Source organism: Ambystoma mexicanum, chromosome 1p, assembly GCF_040938575.1.
Source record: "Ambystoma mexicanum isolate Mex_15411 chromosome 1p, UKY_AmexF1_1, whole genome shotgun sequence".
NCBI lineage: Eukaryota > Metazoa > Chordata > Amphibia > Caudata > Ambystomatidae > Ambystoma > Ambystoma mexicanum.
Genome location: NC_090921.1, coordinates 670,186,741 through 670,205,082, shown reverse-complemented (window position 1 = coordinate 670,205,082; position 18,342 = coordinate 670,186,741). Strand labels below are relative to the sequence as shown.

The 18,342-nt window shown below is 45.9% G+C and overlaps 1 protein-coding gene across 1 annotated transcript in view; it reads left to right on the top strand.

Moving 5' to 3' along the window:
• HORMAD1 (HORMA domain containing 1) overlaps positions 1–18,342 on the top strand; it is a 2,731,278-nt gene that overhangs the window by 1,941,777 nt on the left and 771,159 nt on the right. Inside the window, exon 10 of the mRNA XM_069642620.1 lies at positions 10,648–10,714. Coding sequence (XP_069498721.1) covers positions 10,648–10,714 — 67 coding nt within the window. The remainder of the gene's footprint in view (positions 1–10,647; positions 10,715–18,342) is intronic.

Genomic DNA, 18,342 nt, shown 5'->3' with positions numbered 1-18,342 from the left:
CCTTAAGCTACAGTGCTGTGATGAATTGGGAGTGCTAAATCCCTATTTTCCAAGCTACTTCCCTTCCGGATCCATTCCAGGTTTTTGGCAGCCAGCATGCTTCTTTAACCAAATGACTATGCTTCCCAGAATGCCTGGCCCACTGCTCCACCTCCACCCTTGCAGGACAAGGTTGGGTGGAGGATAGGCAACAGCTGTGGCTGCAGGTGCAGCAATCAGCACACCTGAGGCGTGTGCTCGTTAAGCAGCTTTAAAAGCCTCAGTCTTACTTCAGTCCAGCACTGGTCATCGTTTGCAGTGTTCCTGTTGTGACTAGTCCCTTGTTCCTTGTTCCTTGCCTTTGTACCTAGTTCCTAGTTCCTGTTTTCTTGTTCCTCCGCCCTGAATTTCGGATTCATGCTCTAATTGATTTCTGCTCCCTTGATTCCCTTTTTGTCTTCCTCTGTTTGCAGGCAGCATTTCTCAGTGCTTTCCCCTTTTAGATGCAGCCCAGTTTGTCTGTGTTCTATATTTCTTTGACTCTGTCCTTTGCTGCTGTAAACCCGTATGCCTTAGCCTTCCTCTTAGATTAGCATCCTGTCTTTCCCTTGGAGGGGTAGGGGGAAGTTTGCATTGGTTATTTCGTTTTTCCCTGCTCCTGATCCTTACTTTATATTGGGATCCATTCCATGTTTTCCATTGCACTTTTGCATTTATTTCCCATTTGATTATTAGGTGTGGTGTGTGGTTGTAGCTAGCTCCTGTGTGAATGCTTATGTTTTCCTCACTAATTTGTAAACACTATTCCAACTTAGGTATTTAGTTTTCCTCCCATTGCTGTTATAGCCTTTCTGGGTCCCAGTTTCATCAACAGGATTCGTGGGCTAGCTGACATTCAAGAGGTTTATCTCGTCCTTGTGAGTACAGTTCTTTAGTTCCCTTATTTAATACCATCAAGAGTGTTAGTTCACAGATCCTGTCATTGCTTGCCCTCCACGTGGGTTTAGCGCTGTCAGTACCTGTAACAGCAATTGGGGGTAAGGCGCTTGCTGACTTTCCTCGCGGTCAGGTGCTTACCCCACATCCCTTTTCATATATTGGTTTTGTTGTCACACTCTATTTGCACTCCTGGGTTCTAGCATACATGAGTCGTTGTTCCTGTGTGCACGTAGTTTAATTCGAAGCCTTTCATTGTGTAATTTAGTGCACATTTCCCTTGCCATATTCGCCGCCTTTGTACTCGCCTGACTAATCCTGACAGTTTGCCCTTTCTTTCCCTGCAGCTGAGAGAGAATCTTTTCGCTCTCATCCTGATCTTTCAACTGAGCCCTTGGTACTCTGTGTAGTTCTTAGGGTGAAGGCACCGCCAGGCCAGACAAGGGATAGTACACCAAGATAGACAAGGGATAGTACACCAAGATCTGACAAGGAGTTGTTGAGATTTTAAAATTTCCTGAACTAAAATAAGAATGCATGAAGTAAGAAATGTGAACTTTCACAGGTTTAACAAGAGTCCAAAAAAATCTAAATACATTTGTATTAGCATTTCATATATAGTGCTAAAAATAGCATACTACTGCACATTTTCGTATTAGCATTTAATATTAATATATAGTACTATAAATTGTACTACTGCACATTTTCGTATTAACTTTTTAATAAATAGTGCTATTTAGCATTACAAAAGTAACTGAATTTAGCGTACGCACTTGTTGAAGCTATGAAGCGTATTAATTGTATGAACTTGTTGAACAACTAAATAGTATGCTAGTATGTACAGTTGCATTTGTAGTTCATATTTATTATGATATTGTATTATTAAATAAGTAACTAAAAGGGTAGGTTTTATTGTTTAACAATGTTCGTATATAAGGAATTGTTGCATCGACTAGCGTCAGTTTTATAATAATTATTTTACGAACCTGGCTCTGTTGTAGTGTCTAAAGGAGTGGTTGTGTTTGACATTTTCAAATTTTCTGCAATAATATAAACATATATGAATTATTTTAAATTATGAAGTTAGAAATTATACATGTTTAACATTATTTATAATATTAGTGCTTATGTTTATGAAAAATGGTACTTTCCATCCGCACTGGTCACTGTCTTCAATTGAAGTGTTTAATATTGCTAATAGGCGTGTTTGGAAAGGTTCCGCATTTGGGCGTGTTTCAAACCACAAGCATCACATGCTTTTGTTGTAAAATAAGTTTGGTGCAGTGTTTCTCTCTGGTGATTGGTTATTACTATAGCAACATAGAAATAGTTTGCATTACACATGCACAGTTAATAATTATTAACATATGCATTTCTGAACGAAAAAGTGGTTGTTTTGTACAGAAGTTCATGTTGCAGTTTTAGGAACACCAGGTAAGTGTACAAGCAAATTTGGTGTGTATGCATTATTTGACAATCTTTATATTTGAAGTGTATTTAGCATTACTTCTGCATGCAGTCATGTGAATATAAGTATTGATGCAGCATGATTACAATGTACATGCACACAATGTTTGTATATCAAATATGCGTATTGTAAATTAGGCATTTGCGCATGTATAGTGTTTTGTATTCAATATACAATACGCATGCGCTTGTGAAGCAAACTATCGTAGTTTATTTTTCGCATGCTGTGTATATTTGTATGCACGTATCTTTTATTACGCATGCACTTGTATATGCAGTTTTCCACATGTGTAGGGCTATTGAAAGCGCTTGCTTTTTTATTTAAATGTAGGGAAAACCATGTTAATAATTGGTGACTCCATGGTTTTCTGGCTGGAACATTATGTAAGGTGAGTTACTGACTGTTTCACCACTTGAAAGTGTGAACGTGGAATGGCATGGCTGTCATGGTGGAAGATGGAAAGAAATAATTGAGAAACTTGTTGTGTACTATGCCAGTGGCAAAAAGAAAATATTTAATTGTAATACAAGCTGGAGGAATTAATTTGGGCTACCGAAGAGGAAGTGTATTATGTACTGACATTAACACTGACTTGCTACGCCTAGCAGGATTATTTCCAGAAACAAAAATGTTCCTTTAATGCTTGGCACCATGTTCGAATTTAGATGCGTGGAAGTGCGAATCATCACAAGATAAATTGTGCTTGAATTAATGTAAATAAAATTATCTATGCATTTTTTGTTGAATATGGCCTACGTTATATTTTTCGCAGCAACATCAAACATTAAAATGACAGTGTTTTAGGGTGGATGGAGTTCATTTAAGCATTTAGGGGCCTACTTATATTTTGCAGTAATGGGCCGATTTACGTTTCTATTTGTATACAGCAGGGCTGCTCTACTTTTGTTTTTGTATATAACATAGTTATTGTTAAAAAAAACTGTTATGTATTTCCTTGCTTTAGTGTATGTTGTAATGCGTACGCAGTGGGGGCGAGTGCGTATGTTGTGTGTGGTTATGATAATCTTGTTTGCATTTTTTTGCCTGAATTATGTTGCTTCAGTGTATGGTGTAATGGGTACTCAATGGGGGTGAGCGCGTATATTGTGTACGGTCATCATATTTGTATATCTGAATTATGTTGCTTTGATGTATGTTGTAATTTGTACGCAATGTGTGTGTGCCCATATGTTGTGTATGGTCATAATAAAGTTTTCTGCATATTGTTGCCGGAATTATGTATTTCTTCGCGTTCGTGTGTATTGTAATGTGTCTGCAGTGGGGGCCAGTGCATATGTTGTGTGTAGTCATGATAGTGTTGGCTGCATGTTGTTGCCTAAAATAAGTATTTCCTTGCTTTAGTATATGCTGTACTTTGTACTCAGTGGTGGCAAGTGTGTATGTTATGTGTGGTCATGATAATGTTGGTTGCATATTGGTGCTGCTTTACTTTAGTTTTTGCATACAGCACAGTTATTGTTTTTGTTATTGCATTTTTATGTCTCAAATGTACGTTTTTTTTGGCTACGTTACATGAAAAGTCAATTAGTTGTATGTGTAGTACAAGTTACGTCAAGATTGGCAATTTTACCAAGTCAGACACAGCAAACTAGCGGATCTTACACCTTGCACAAAATCAGACGTAAAACACACCTGATTCACACAAAAAAAGCATGTATGCCACAAAATAGCAGATACAACATCCGTCGGCAGAACACAAACGAGAACAAGGGAACGCAGATAACAAACATCCAGCCAAACACTACAAACATTTTCACTTCGCACCTAAGAACATTTTTTGCCGTGCACTGACACGCTTTTGTCATACATTTATGCTGTCACCTCGCAGATCCACAAACATACATGCATCATGCACAACACTTACATCATCAACTTCATGGTTTAAGTTACAACACTCTACACACACCTTTCAAGATCCACATCTGTTTAGTAAATACCCTCACATATACACTCTGGGGGCGTCACACTCGTCAAGACAAACAACACCCCGACACGCCCATCAAAACGGAAAGACACCCACATTGTGACGAATCGAGGGAATTTGTTTTTTTTCCCCAAGGGGGAGCCGCCCCTCTGTGAGGCTAGAGAGGTGAGCCGACTACGCAACATCCTCCCTAGGGATCAAGCCAAGTGGGACCTCACTGGGAAAGACTCCCCCTTTGGGGACAAAGACTCCCGTTCCTGTGAGGAACTCCCTAGGTCATACCCCATGGTGGCATACATGGGAATATCAGATGTACAGAACAGTATATAATCCAGTTCCCATGGCCTGCCTACATCCTGGAACAAACTGACCTTGGACATACATGGCACAAGTGTGATGGCCTTACAGTGCCATGCCAAAGGACACACGGGCCTTGAACATGTCAGGGCTGACCGCATCCTACCCACCCAAATCTACATAGGTACAAAATACACACACATAACAAAGTGCACACGAGTCATGGATGGCACTTGAAAAACTGTATTGAAAATTACATCATAGTGTTGAAAACGATGGGAAAGGTTCACAGGAACATGGCCAGGGAACACATGAATGAAAGGGTGAATGCAGGTAAATGAAACATAGAGAATGAAGGTGGCATACACAAAGGGAGTAAGAGGGTGAAGTGGGCAAAATGAATGTAGAAAAACTAATCAATATACAGCACACTCTTTGCAGGGAGAGTGAAATGGGATCGACACAATAGAGTAAATAAAATATAATCACAGGTAGCATTATGACCCATGTGTATCACTGTCTCCTACGACTACCACCTCAACCTCCTCTTTCTTCACCTCGCCATGCAGGGGCCACTGGCTTGGTGAGATGGAGGAAAAGGAGAAGGAAGTGCCCGCTGTGTGTGCCCACTGGCCACCCCTGGGCGCAGGCTAAGTGAAAGTGACCAAGTTCACAGGGGACCTGTGAGGTGAAGGGATTGTCTGTGTCAGCGACAGATGTTGTTGGATGACACAGACAGAATCCTTAATCCCCCTTGATTCCCCTTTGTCTGCCCTCAATTCGACTGTCAGCCCCGCAATCGGCTCCCTCGAAACCACCTCCCTCAAAGCCGCCTATTCCTACAGCTGTCGCTCCATGCTAACCTCACCTCCCTTGCCACCTCAGGCAGGACACCCAGCAACTGCTGAAGTCCACACTGGCACCTCCAGTTGTGGGGACTTAAGCCATGGTGACACCCGGCTGGTCCCCTGAAGGTGCAGTAGAAGCGGTTGCTGTGGCAGGCCCAATTGCCTCCATAGGTGGCCAAGCTGCAGCCAACACAGATGGTCTAGGTAGCGCAATGGGCATTGTGGGCCCCTCTCCTGCAGGTGTCAAAGGACATGGATGTGGCCCATGCAGGGTGTCAGGAAGGGCACACTGCCTGCACACTTGTGATGGCCCAAGCTTCAAAGGGGTGGCAGTTCTCACAGGGGAACAAGGGCGTGAGACCGCCCAGGAAGGGGAGCTGGCCCCATGCAGCTGGCTGGGGCATATACGGTCCAGTGGTGGGGGGGACAGGTGGAGCAGGAGGAGGCCCATGAGCTGCAGCAGACAGTGCTACAGTAGTCCCTCTGGGCATATATGGCCCTGCAGACCGTGCCTGCTACTGCTCCTGTGCCTCCTCATGCCTGAACTGGGCCTCCACCTCTGACAACTCCACCTCTGCTATTTGACACCTTTTGTGTGTCCTGTGGGCTGGTCACACCTCTGACACACGGCCGTCATCCTGGTCCATGGGGTCATTGGCAATGGAGGCTGCAAGAGAGGAGAAAGGGACACATGAGACAAATTAACACACCAAGGGACGTACAGCACACACATGTGGCACACACATTACACCTACACCGGCAACAATCACGAGACACATTAGCACATGCGCATAGCAAACCAATGCTATCCTGCATTGTGGGTGCAGTACACTTGCATGTGGCACACACATCCAGTGGCCGATAAGGCGAGAACACCTACCGGCCATATGCAGTGGCCTGCCAATGCACACAACACTTTGGTAGTCCTCTGGGCAAATCCTGCATAGGATCCGTTTCTGGACCTGACATAGGTGTGTTGCATGTGAAATGTGAGTGTTGACTGTATGTTGTGCATACTTGCCTGTGGCAACATCATCTGAGATGAACGGTGACACTGTTTGGTCACTCCTACTTGTGACATTGCACTTGTTCAGCTATCTGCGTAAGCCGTGTGTGTGTCCGTATGTGGGCAATCAGTATACCAATGTTGCTACACACAGGGTTGGGACTGGTATACTGAACAGCATCCAATGTCACATGACTGATGTGCGTATATGACGAATCGAAGCATGGCAACTGCTAAAACAACAAAGAAGTACATGGACCATTGCCTTGGTGCAGGTCAATGTGTGTAGTGCTGTTGTATGTGCAATGCATGTGCGTTGAAGTGGCACCTTGTTCACAATGTGTCTCTCACCAGGACTCGACGTGCACAGTTACAACTTCCATCCACTCATAGCCATTGCAAATCTCTGCATCTTGTAAGTCATGACAGACAAGTAGTATTGATAACTTTTATCTTTATTCAATACTGTACAAAGAGTTCAGTCGTGCAAGTGTGTGTGTGTGGTGCTGTACAAGTGGCAGTGGCGGATGTGCAGGGGTGTGTGTGATGGTTTTCTGCTCTGGGGTGTGTGAGTTTCAGGAATTGGTGGCATGTTGGGCAGATGGGCTGGGAGAGGAGGAGGCGGGTGTGTAGGAGGAGAGGAATGAGCTGAGCCTGAGGTGGCAGTTAGGGGCGGCTTCCTGGGCCTCCCACATCGCCATTTGGCCTGTGGCCCAGCCTGGGATGCCATTGAGGCCCAGCTGTCCTCCTCCCCAATGGCTTAGCTGACTCCAGACTGAGCGGCACTCTGGCGAGTGGTTGGCATGCAGGCGGGCAGTTGAACATGAAGCAGGGTGCCAGTCACCTGCACAGCCCATTCCACCATCTCGGGTCTCGTTGACGGCATTGGCATGCTTCTCCATTAGCAAATCAAATACACCTGACACCCCAGGAGTGCTTCAGTCACAGTCACCATGGCAGTGCCCAGCCCAAATATGTCTCGATGTATGTACTTAACAATATTGTTTGGCATCAAGCCGGCTGGACACGGCAGTGAGTTTCTAGGTTATGTTGCGCCTTACCTCGGCCACTGTGTCGAACATCAGCCGCGGCTGCTGAAGGAATTCGTGGAGCCACTTGGGCTTCACCACCCCTGATGGTACCTGATGGTCCCACAGGATACAACAGTGGTTGTGCAGCCTGAGGAGGCAGTCTGCCCGAAGCAGCGGCTCGGGCTGAGGTACTCTGGCACTCAAAGGGTGAGGCACCATGTTGAGAGTGATGGTGCAGGGACGTGAGGTGCGTGGAGTCTCAGCTGCTGCTGTAGTCAATTAATTCCTCTGTCTGCGTGAGGGGCATGCTTTACTCGGCCAGCCCCTCTGCAGATGTTGCCTCCTCTGCAGGCAGGGTGATTCGGTGGCTCAATTATCTATGTCCTGATGGCAAATCGGCAAGGCGGTCTTCCTGTGTGAGAGAGATGTGGTCCCTTCAGTCCTCCTGCTCCTGGGCCTCTTCGATGGGTACCCTCCAGACAGGCAGGTGTTGTTCTTCCTCCTCGCTGCTGTCGGATAATTCCACAGGGCCCCTTCCTCCGTAGTCATGGCTGCGAAGTGAAAAGAAAAGGAGACCGATCAGCCTGTGACATTGTAACATTTTGTGCAAATAGGTGGCCTTACTGTAGAGGCATGTTGCTATATATTGTCATGCATATGGTCCTCAAGCATCTTCCCATTGCACCGTCAACCCACTGTTGTCCATGTATGATCGATCCCCGTAGACGTGTAGTGTCAGGCATTTGTGCATGGAAGCAGTGTTGTTCGGCATTTTCCTGTTCCCAAGACAAGCACTTTGCCCCTGAGGTATTCTCCCAGCCCTTATACTGATGAGGCTGAAGGCACACTTGACATTATTATTTCACCAGTAGACTATTTATAGCTGAAAGAATGCTTTCAATAAGGCTGGCCGGCACAATTAATTCGATGTTACTCCTTGATGAAGCTAGCTCAAAGAGATCCTAAAAGGATGAGCTATGGTTGGGGAGGGACAGATAGTGGATAGATATGGACATGGGAATTTGCATGGCCATGAACAGTCAGTGAGGGATAAAATATCCAGACAACAACTAGAAGCTGTGTATTCCTCCTCATAGCCCAACTCCTGTCTATCTGTACTCCAACGCAATAGTTTCGGCTTTCATGCCACCTAAGAGCCAAACTGAAACAGGTATGTTTTGAGAGGAATAGCTACTTAACGGGAACTGAATGTATCTGGTTGGTGGAGGTTAAGCCAGAAGCACCAAAGAGAGAAGGAATTGTAGGAGCATTAGTTTTGGTGATAGACTTATTTCTATAAATGTCTTATGCTCTTTAATATAACGCATAACAGCCTCCAGACCATGCTGTAGAATACAAGCAAAATGATTGCATTACTTTCAGCAACATGCCTTTCAAACAGAATGTGACACAAGCAATGGACAATTTTCAACTTATGTAATAAAAATTGCAATGGAAAGAGGATAGGGCAATCGTGTGCATCGGAAGTGCTATAATGCAGGGCCTATGTCGGACTTTTGAAACATACTGATTTTCTTTCTCATTTTGTGCAGAGGTAATTGCCGATGGCTTGATAAGTGAGGGATAGGTGAATTAAAGGGTAGGAAAAAGATCAAATGAGACATTGTCAAGGAATGGACCTGTCTATTTGGTTCCAAGTTTCCGAAGGTAGTAGCAGTGTTTTGCTGCGCCATATCCTTCCTTTCTATCACAAGTCTAGGTTCTTTATACTGGCACGGGAGTGGCCAAAGACCTAGTGGAGACATCTAATATATTGCAGGGAAAGATATTAGAAATTGGAGCAAACACACAGGTAAAGTAGTTTTTAATGAGTGAGCTGGGCTTGGAATGGCGTAAGAAATTCAGAAGGGATAAAGGCTGAGGCCATGCACTAGGAACGATGAACCACACATGCTTGGTTCGAGGGGGAGTACACAGCACAAGCTCAATTGAAGGGTTTGGCACTGTGACAAGTGTTCACCCTCAACTGAGCGAGGGAAATCCACTGAATGCAAACCAAACTAAACAGGACAGGTAGTGGGTGATGGCGGAAAAGCTGATTAGAAATCTCCATAATCTCAAAAATAATTGTTTCTAGTATGTTCACAGGGGTGTCAGTTAACATTGTAATTGTGCAATCATTTCAGCAATGGGTTTTGTAGTAGTGGTGTCTCTTTATCCCCTAGCTTAGTGGTAGTTTATCCCTTTCTCTCTCAGGTTATCCACAGCTGGATTCTGAGCACTGATGGCTTAGTGCCTCATGCACTCTTAAAGTGGGTTGCAGTTGTGCATTGTCAGTTGAGACAATGAGGGTTGTAGGAATGGGGTACAAAGACCTGCAGAGATGATGGAGATCACTGCCATGTGCCCGCCCGCGCCCCCCAACCAACACAAGGGCGCCCATACCATCTATATCTCAGTCCTTTTCTTCACCGCTCAGTTCCCGCTTGCCTGTGCACCTCTCCACCACTCAGGTTTTCCCCTCTTCTGTCAATACGGTCAGAGAGCAGCATTAGCATGGTCACTGTGTTTCGGCTCTCATCAGCAGAGCAGCTTATGAATCACCCAAGCAGAACATTTCCTGGGAGGTGGCAATCACTGGAACTCTTCTAATCTCTCATGCCCCTCTCGTCTTGTATATGCCTCAGCCGCCATTCCAACTTATGTGCCTTCAGTCCGTTCGTCATGCCAGCGATGCCACAATTCACGGTCTTATGGCATAGCTCTTATGTGCATCCTTCCGCCCACAGTCTAGAAGAGAACGCAGGAGTCCCACACGGACTCCTTGATGATGAGCTTTGTACCCCTCCTTGACCAATGCCATGTTCAAATTATGCAGGCTACATAAAAGCTCTTTTTTCTTTTTGAATTTATTTGCAATTTGAAAACATTTAAATTAATGACGACTTTTTGCAAAAAGTGCTCTGGAATCTTGCATGGGGCAAACATAGTTTTATCTTTTGTTTATGGTGAAATTGTGCTTAAAGTCAATACACATTTTTAGTTAGAAAAGATCATTTCCTCTTATTGCAATGATTGGTTTATTTTAACCAATAATGTGACAGTGTTGAATCGAATGTGTTCTTTAGTTCAAGAACAGCATACTAATTACAAATGTAATCTTACTTTGTTTTTAGGAAGTTGCAACCTCTGACATTAGAATGGAGGAAGATACAAGGACGGTGGAAGATTTCAAATTTGAAGGTAAAACCTATAGGCAATTTAGGAGAAGTGATCAATATATGAATGACTGGACAAGAGTTCAAGCACTACAGATCCGCAGCTAGGTGATGTACAGGTTTCCTCAGGTGGCATTGCGGCCTATACGCTGCCCAAGTCCATGTCCACCAAAGAGAAAGCCAAGGCTCACCGTACTACAGATGTCACAGTCTATGGGTTAAATTCTGGCCTCTTCGCCCAGCGAGATATCTCCGGCTACATCGGAGCACACACTTTTGCTCCCTGGTTCTCATGGGATCCTGCCTTTTTCACCTTAGGTAGAATGATCACCCAGTGTCAGGGGATACTCTGTTTCTCTGCTCTCCATGGCCACCAGCAATTGGGCCCCTAGTCCTCACCATGGACTCCCACTCAAGAACCCTCAAGGGAAGACAGATTCTTCAATAGATTCCAGGAGTTAAGGCACTCTGGACCCATGAGGAAATTCTTCAATATTCTCATGAAGGAGGTGCTCTTTCCCACTCCTCAGCCAGTGGACCCTCAAAGTCAACCTCGTGTTCCTCATATAGTGACAGTAGAGGCTTCACTGCCTCATCCAGTGTGGGATACAGGCTCTCAACCTACGGTGCCCTTTCTTCCTCTGATTCTAAAAGATCCTCCTCCTCCTCTTCTACCCCCTCTTTCTCCTGGTCACTCAGATGATGGCACACTGAAGGACCACAATGCCTTCATGGTGTTTTCAGACAATGAGGAAGTACCCGTGTGGGTCAAAGGGTACAGCACCAGGATACATAGGCTCATGGAATACCTTGGAATTCCAGTTCCAGAAAGTCCACAAACTGGCCAAGGCGTCCTTTCATCACTGCTATCGAGAAAAGCCATGGAGAAATCAGGCTTACACCTTCAGCCTAATATGGTGGGGGAAGCGTAAATATTTGGCAGAAACCTACTTCAGTTCAACCATTCACAAAGAGGGTGGGCATAAGGAACAAATCTCTTCCTGCAGAAAGGTTGTGTGTAATAAGCCATCCACCAGCTCACTCCAATATAGTGTCTGTGGCTACTCTATTTGGCAAAAGTCTGTCATCATCATCCTCTTCTTCCTCCTTACAGAGTTATGGGGTGAGAGGACCGCCTCTTAGATAATGCAGGCAAGAAGGCCCATCAAAACTCTGCTCTTAGCTTCAGGCAGGATAATGCAGAAGCAGTTATGGCAGTGACCAACCTCAAGTTCAGGAGAAAGCTGGATAAATACGATTCTCTCCTCGCACCATGGAATCAGCAAGCACCTATCCCCCTACCCCGGGGGTTCTTCTCCCAATCCACCCCACCCCAGAATCAAAGCAGTGTAAGGGACTTGAGCTTGCAGATCCACAACTCACCAGTAGAAGGAAGGGTGTGTCCTCATTTTGCTCAATGGAAGATGATAACTAGCGGCAGTTTGTCTCTGCTGGTGGTCTACAGAGGCTATCGCCTTCCTATTCTCCCCAATTCTCCATCTACCTTCCACCTCCTCCAAAGAGGTTCAGACTGCCTCTATTAGGGTATCTATTCAAGGCTCTTCACCGTTCTGGAGACCTTTCTCCCTTCAAACTTCTCTCACCCCAAGAAAAGTTCCAGATGATTATACCTGCTCTCATAAGAGCATCCCTTCAACCAGGCGACTGACTCATAGATGTAGACCTGCAAGATACATATTTTCACATTCCTATTTGGTTGCCTCACTGCTTTTAGCTGCGATTTCCCATAGGCCACGATCATTACTAGTACACGGTCTTATACTTCAGCCTCAGCTCTGCCCCAAGGGTGTTCACCAAGTTGATGGCAGTGGTAGTTGCATTTCTACCCCTCAAAGGCATTAAACTATATGCATATTTGGACAATTGGTTGATCAGGGCTTATTCCCCAGCCCAAACATCAGCACACCTGCAATTCCTTCTACACCTGATGTATTCCTGGGTCTATCAGTAAACATAAAGCAGTCCACACTCATCCTGACACAGAAGCTGGAGTTTATAGGCTGGCTTTGGGATTCGGCTTTAGGTGAAGTCTGTTCTACAGAGACAAGGATAAACAACCTTCTGGAAACTATTGCAATGTTCCAGTGTCACTCCCTAATGTCTGCATGGTGGTTCCTGTGTCTGTTCGGTCTGACGGCAGCATGCGTTCTAGCAGTACCCATGTCTTTCAAATAAAGACAGACTGGTCCTCTTCGCAGATCCGTTAATTACATGGCATGTTATGGGGTTAGTTCACTTGGTTCCCCCTATGTGGTGATGATTGAGAGCTGGCATCTAAACATAGTTTTTAGTGCCTTCGCGCATAAACCAATCCAGCCAATGGTGTTGGTAGATTTATGCCTAGTCACTTGGAAGACCACTTTTCAGGTGTCAATTCCTTCAGCCTGCCGATCAGTGAGCTCCAAGCCCTGTTGTCACACACTTACCTATCGCGAGGAGACCAGGTTGCTTCCCAGTGCCCTTTCCTGCTCCCCGCAGCAGGGTTCTTGGTGGCTCCCATGGCATCTCACTGACGCCCCGATAGGAGCGCATGGCTTACGACCTAGGATGAGGCAGTCCCGCAACCACGTGACTGAAAGGAGCATGTGATGCGTGATGACACGCACATCAGGAAGTGAAGCCCAGGTTTTTTAAACGCTCCCGACAACCACTCAGTGCTTCTCAGTTGTTTTAGTGAGCGGCGGATTGTGTATCTCTTCCGTGTTGTTGCTTCTTTGATCTTTAAGATTCATGAACACTTGGATGTCCGACTGCCCTTGGAAAACCCTTATTGGATTTGGTGATTATTGGATTCTGTCTCTTGGAACTCTGACTTTGGATTCTGGAACTGCTTTTGGATTTGCCCCTTGGTATTGGCGCCCTGTATTATCCTTTTCCATTCCCAGCCGTTAGCTGCACTCGCGTGCCACTCGAATATAACTCCATCCCCTATTCAGCACTCTTATTCTGTCCGGCCTTAGTCCCTTTCTCCTCTTCTGTTTACCTATCCAACCTTTTCTATCTTCAAATATGATACAGGTAATGGGGACTTGGGGGAAGGCTGGTGATTCTTGTTCCTGTATGCTTGCACATGCTAACGCCCTCTCCTTTATTTTTCAGCTACTGAGGGCCCGGCGGCTTTGTTCTTCGCCATACCTTTTGCCCAATTGGTTGGCCAGAGACTACGCTTTGGCTGATCCATAGGGAAGAAGGCCTTTTAGTTTACCTGGGACACCGGTCATGACTCCTGTCTACTGAGGATCCTTATCTGTTATCCCACAGAGACAAGGTAGTCTTACTGACACATCCATCATTTTTACCCAAAGTAGTCTTGGATTTCCACATAAACCAGGAAATCACATTACCCGTATTTTTTCCAGATCTGCAGTCAGAAGCAGATAGGATTTTGCATACCCTAGCTCAGGGGTCTGCACCCTTTAGCGTTGACTTCAATTCTGATATAATTTTATAGGTGGCTTTTGACTGTGCTGGTTAAGGATGATGGGAGTTGTAGTCCCAAACATCTGGAGAGCCAAAGGTTGCAGATCCCTGCCCTAGATGTTAAAAATTCCTTTAGTGTCTTGAGAAGACTAGGCCTCACAGGTCCTTGGACAGACTATTCATCACATTTGGTCAGGTACACCCCAGAAGACAAGCGCTGAAGCCACTACTGCAAGATGGGATTGTTTTTTTGCATTTCCCATGTGTTCGAAGTACAGGGACAGACATCACTTTAAGCCCTGCATGCCCATTTAATCAGCGCAAAGAGTGTGGCACTGGCCTTTCAAGGCCCTGTTCCTTGGGAGGCAATATGCAAGACAGCCACATCGGCCTCTCCATCAGCCTTTTGCAAACATTACATGGTGGACTCCAGCTACAGGGCTGATGCCCAATTCGGTCTGGCAATTCTCAAGAACATTGTTGCAACGATTTAAAACCATCCTCCCTGGGTCAGAGCATTGCTTTATACTCGGGCATAAGTATGGACAAAAGGGGACGGGACTTAGGAGTAAGGAAAGGTTACTCACTGTAGTGACTATTGTACTCCTAGTCCAATGTATCCTTTCCTCCATACGCCCACCCGCCTTACCCCTAAAAACTAGTTAGACAGATCAGGACTGAGAGATAAGAGTGCAAGAGGTGGGGTTCATGGCATGGCCATGGTTTGCTCACATGGCCTGCTTCTGTGCTCAATCTTAATCCTTAAAGGGGAAACCCGCTTGGCTTGCTATGGCTCCAGTCCTGTCCACACTCTGCGGGAACTCCTATAAGTATAGAGTAAAGAGGAAATTGTGCTAGGAGTACAGTAGTCACTACGGTGAGTAACTTTTCCTTACTCCAACATCCCATCCCCTTTCCTCCATACTTTATGAGCGTCCCTACAAAGGACACAGGACCGGAGCCGTTTGCACCGCAAAAGTGCTTTCCCCTTTACATTTTAAAGGCTCACATTGGCCCAGCTGAGGTTGTGGTTCCCATGGACCGCAGCTCTTCTTTTTCTACTTCCTGTTTTTCTTTTACTTTATCAATTCTTTCCCATGGACGTTGGTACCCCGATCCTCAGGCATATAGGGTTTTCTAGGTCAGTTTAAAAATTGGGGATTTTCATCGCCCTACCACCTCTTGCAATCCTGCGATAAATTTATGTACAAGTGGTGTTAACAGTAATTGAGTTTGGCGGTATTTTGGCAGATTTATCACCTAAATAACTCGTAATGAGGCCCATTGTCTTTGCATCGTCCACAAAATAGCTGCCAGATGCGACAGGTGGTTAAAAATCTTCTATCACTGTGCCAAAGTTGGAGCTTCATCCAGTCCATTTTGTGATCATCATATTAAGATGGAACACAGTCAGCAAACGTGTTCCCCCCAATCCCCTCGGAGAGGATAGCAGACATACATGCAGCAGCCACCCATTTTCTGTGCAGGACAAATCCCTCGGCTTGGTGGTTTCAGAGACTGTTAGGTCTTCTGACCTCTTGCATTCTGTCTGTACCTTTTGCCAGACTCAGGATGAGAAGACTCCAAATGCACCTGGCCAAACATCGTTCGTTGGAAACAGGCAGTCAGCAAGACTCTATCCTGATTCATTCCCATTTGAAAGGAGACCATCTGTGGTGACATCAATCTCAGAACCTTCTCGGGGATGCTTCTTGTAGGCCACTGCATCATTCAGTGGGAATCACCACGGATGAATCTCTGGAGGGATGGGGGGCCAACTTGGAGGACCTTTCTGTACACGACTTGTGGTCTGGCAGTGATCTGTCTGTACATATCAACATTCTGGAACTAAAAGGAATCTCCAATGCAGTCAAGACTTTTCCTCCATGAATTGAGGGTATTATAGTGCTAGTTTGGATGGACACCACTTCCTCAATATTCTATGTCAGCAAGCACGGGGGGGGGCAAGATCCACAGAGGTATGTTTCAAGGAAATTCAATTATGGGAGTAGGCCATAGCACACAACATCTTTTATGATAGCCTTCAGTGGGAGTTTAATGCTTCCAGTCATCAGGAGATTTTCAAACTTTGGGACTTCCTGGCAGTCATCCACTTTGCATTTGAAAAGAACTTTAAATGGCCTGGATTTGGCCTCGCTCTGGGGTCACTCAATGATGCAGTCGAGTTAGAGTGGAGCAACGGGATGTTTAATGCCTTTCTTCTGGACACTCGACACCAGAGTGTGATGAACAAATTGAAAATATCTCACCGTTGCACAATGATTTTGGTGGCTCCCCACTAGCCAGTGATTATTTGCTTCTCAGATCTCCTCCTTCTCTTAGCGGAAGATCCGCTTCTGCTTCCTTCAACCAGTCCATGATATCCTCTTTTAGCAGCAGGGGCAGTTCTCCATACTTGCCCTCGATCTCTAGGCTTTGCGCCCTGGTAACAGAAGACTTAACCTTAGGACCTCTGGGCATTTCTCAGGAAAACATGAGAGTAATCCAAGCTGCCAGAGAACTGTCCCTTAGCTCCAAATACGATAGTGGGTACTTTTTAGTCATTGGGCACTTGACAAAAAGTTCAATTCTCTTGTGTGCCAGCTTGACGTCCTATCTTTTGTCTTCCATCTGGCGCAGAGTGCAGTTCAGGGCGACAACTACAGAACTTACTTCGCAGCTATTGGGGTTTATAGGAATACAATCTAATCCCATAGTTGGCGTAACTTGGAAGGGTTGCTCAACCTGTTTCCACCAGTTAAGAAACCTCACTCGGTATGACTCTCAACATTGTGTCATCGGCTTTAGCTCACAAGCCCTTTGAGCCTATGGCAACAATAGACATCAGGTTAGTCACCTGAAAAAACTATGCTTCGAATGTATTGTGTCCTCCCACATATTCCTCATCTATGATAATTGTATCTCCCAGCTTCGCTGCTTCGGAAAAAATAATTCGGCAGAGAGCCAGGTCGAGGAGTCGCAGTAGCGTGTTGACGACACTAGTGGTACAAATAGCATGTGCTACGCCCGTTGGCTTCAGTTCTGTTTTTCCAAGCTTTGCTTCGAGACACGCCACGCTTTGGTTTTCTTCCTCAAGAGAAAAATGTCGTCTTCATCGACTCATTCTACCCCGAAATTGGGGTTCAAAAAAGGTAAAGACGTGAGGCATTTCCCCACCAAATTTGCCTTTGGTGCCTGGGTCCCGACCACCGGACCAGCGACTGTGGCTCCTGCCAATCAATGACGGAGAAAGCTCTTCGCGAACGTAAAGGTAAGCTAGCAGTGGGTAGGAATGCTTCAAAGGGCTCTTCGAAGAAATTCCAATAATCGGAGGAATCTAAAGATTCCGCTCGACTTAAACACTAGAAGAGGTCTAGATCGAGGCGTCAATCGGAACATTCTTCGACTTCCTCCAAGATGTCAAAAAAGAGACGTCATAGGTCTCCCTCTTCCTCCTCACACCCCTCCTTGGAGCTGGTTCGATGTCCGACCAAATCGGATTCTCCCAGAAAATGGGAGGCATTTCGAACAAAAATGGTGCAAATCTTTGAGAACGCGGCTTCGACCCCCTCAAAAGAGTCTCGCAAGAGCATGGCCCGGTCGCTTCCCTGGACGACGCAGGCAGGTCAAAAGCTACCTCGGCAAGTAGCAAGTCGGAGAAACGACATCATCTGACTGACGCCAAGGCGTCAAAGTCTTTGGGCCTCATTACGGGCATGGAGGTAATGTAAAAAGGAAGGCGGAATAGTAATACCAGCATCGAGTACCAGTCCGGGCCATTATGAGCATTAAAACCCGGCATTACCGCCACCGCCTGTACCGTACCCCTTCTTACCGGCATGCGCACGTCCACGCGCCCTGGGCGGCAGGCAATACTGGGATGCCGCTAACAGGAGTACATCACAAGTAAGGCAGGCATGCACATACCAGCATCCCGAAGGCGGTCAATAGGGTCTGGACGATGGCGCTACTACAGGCATTGAGGATCACCCGTAAATAGCAACCTGCTGTGTACCCAACTGCCACAGGTGCACACAATCAGTGGACCACCGAGGGCCTGTGTGCCCCCTCCTACCAGGATCAGCGGACCACCGAGGGCCTGTGTGCCCCCTCTGACCAGGATCAGCAGACCACCGACGGCCTGTGTGCCCCCTCCTACCTGGGCCATCAGGGTGCGTGTGCCTCCTTTGTATGTGCCCAATATCATATGTA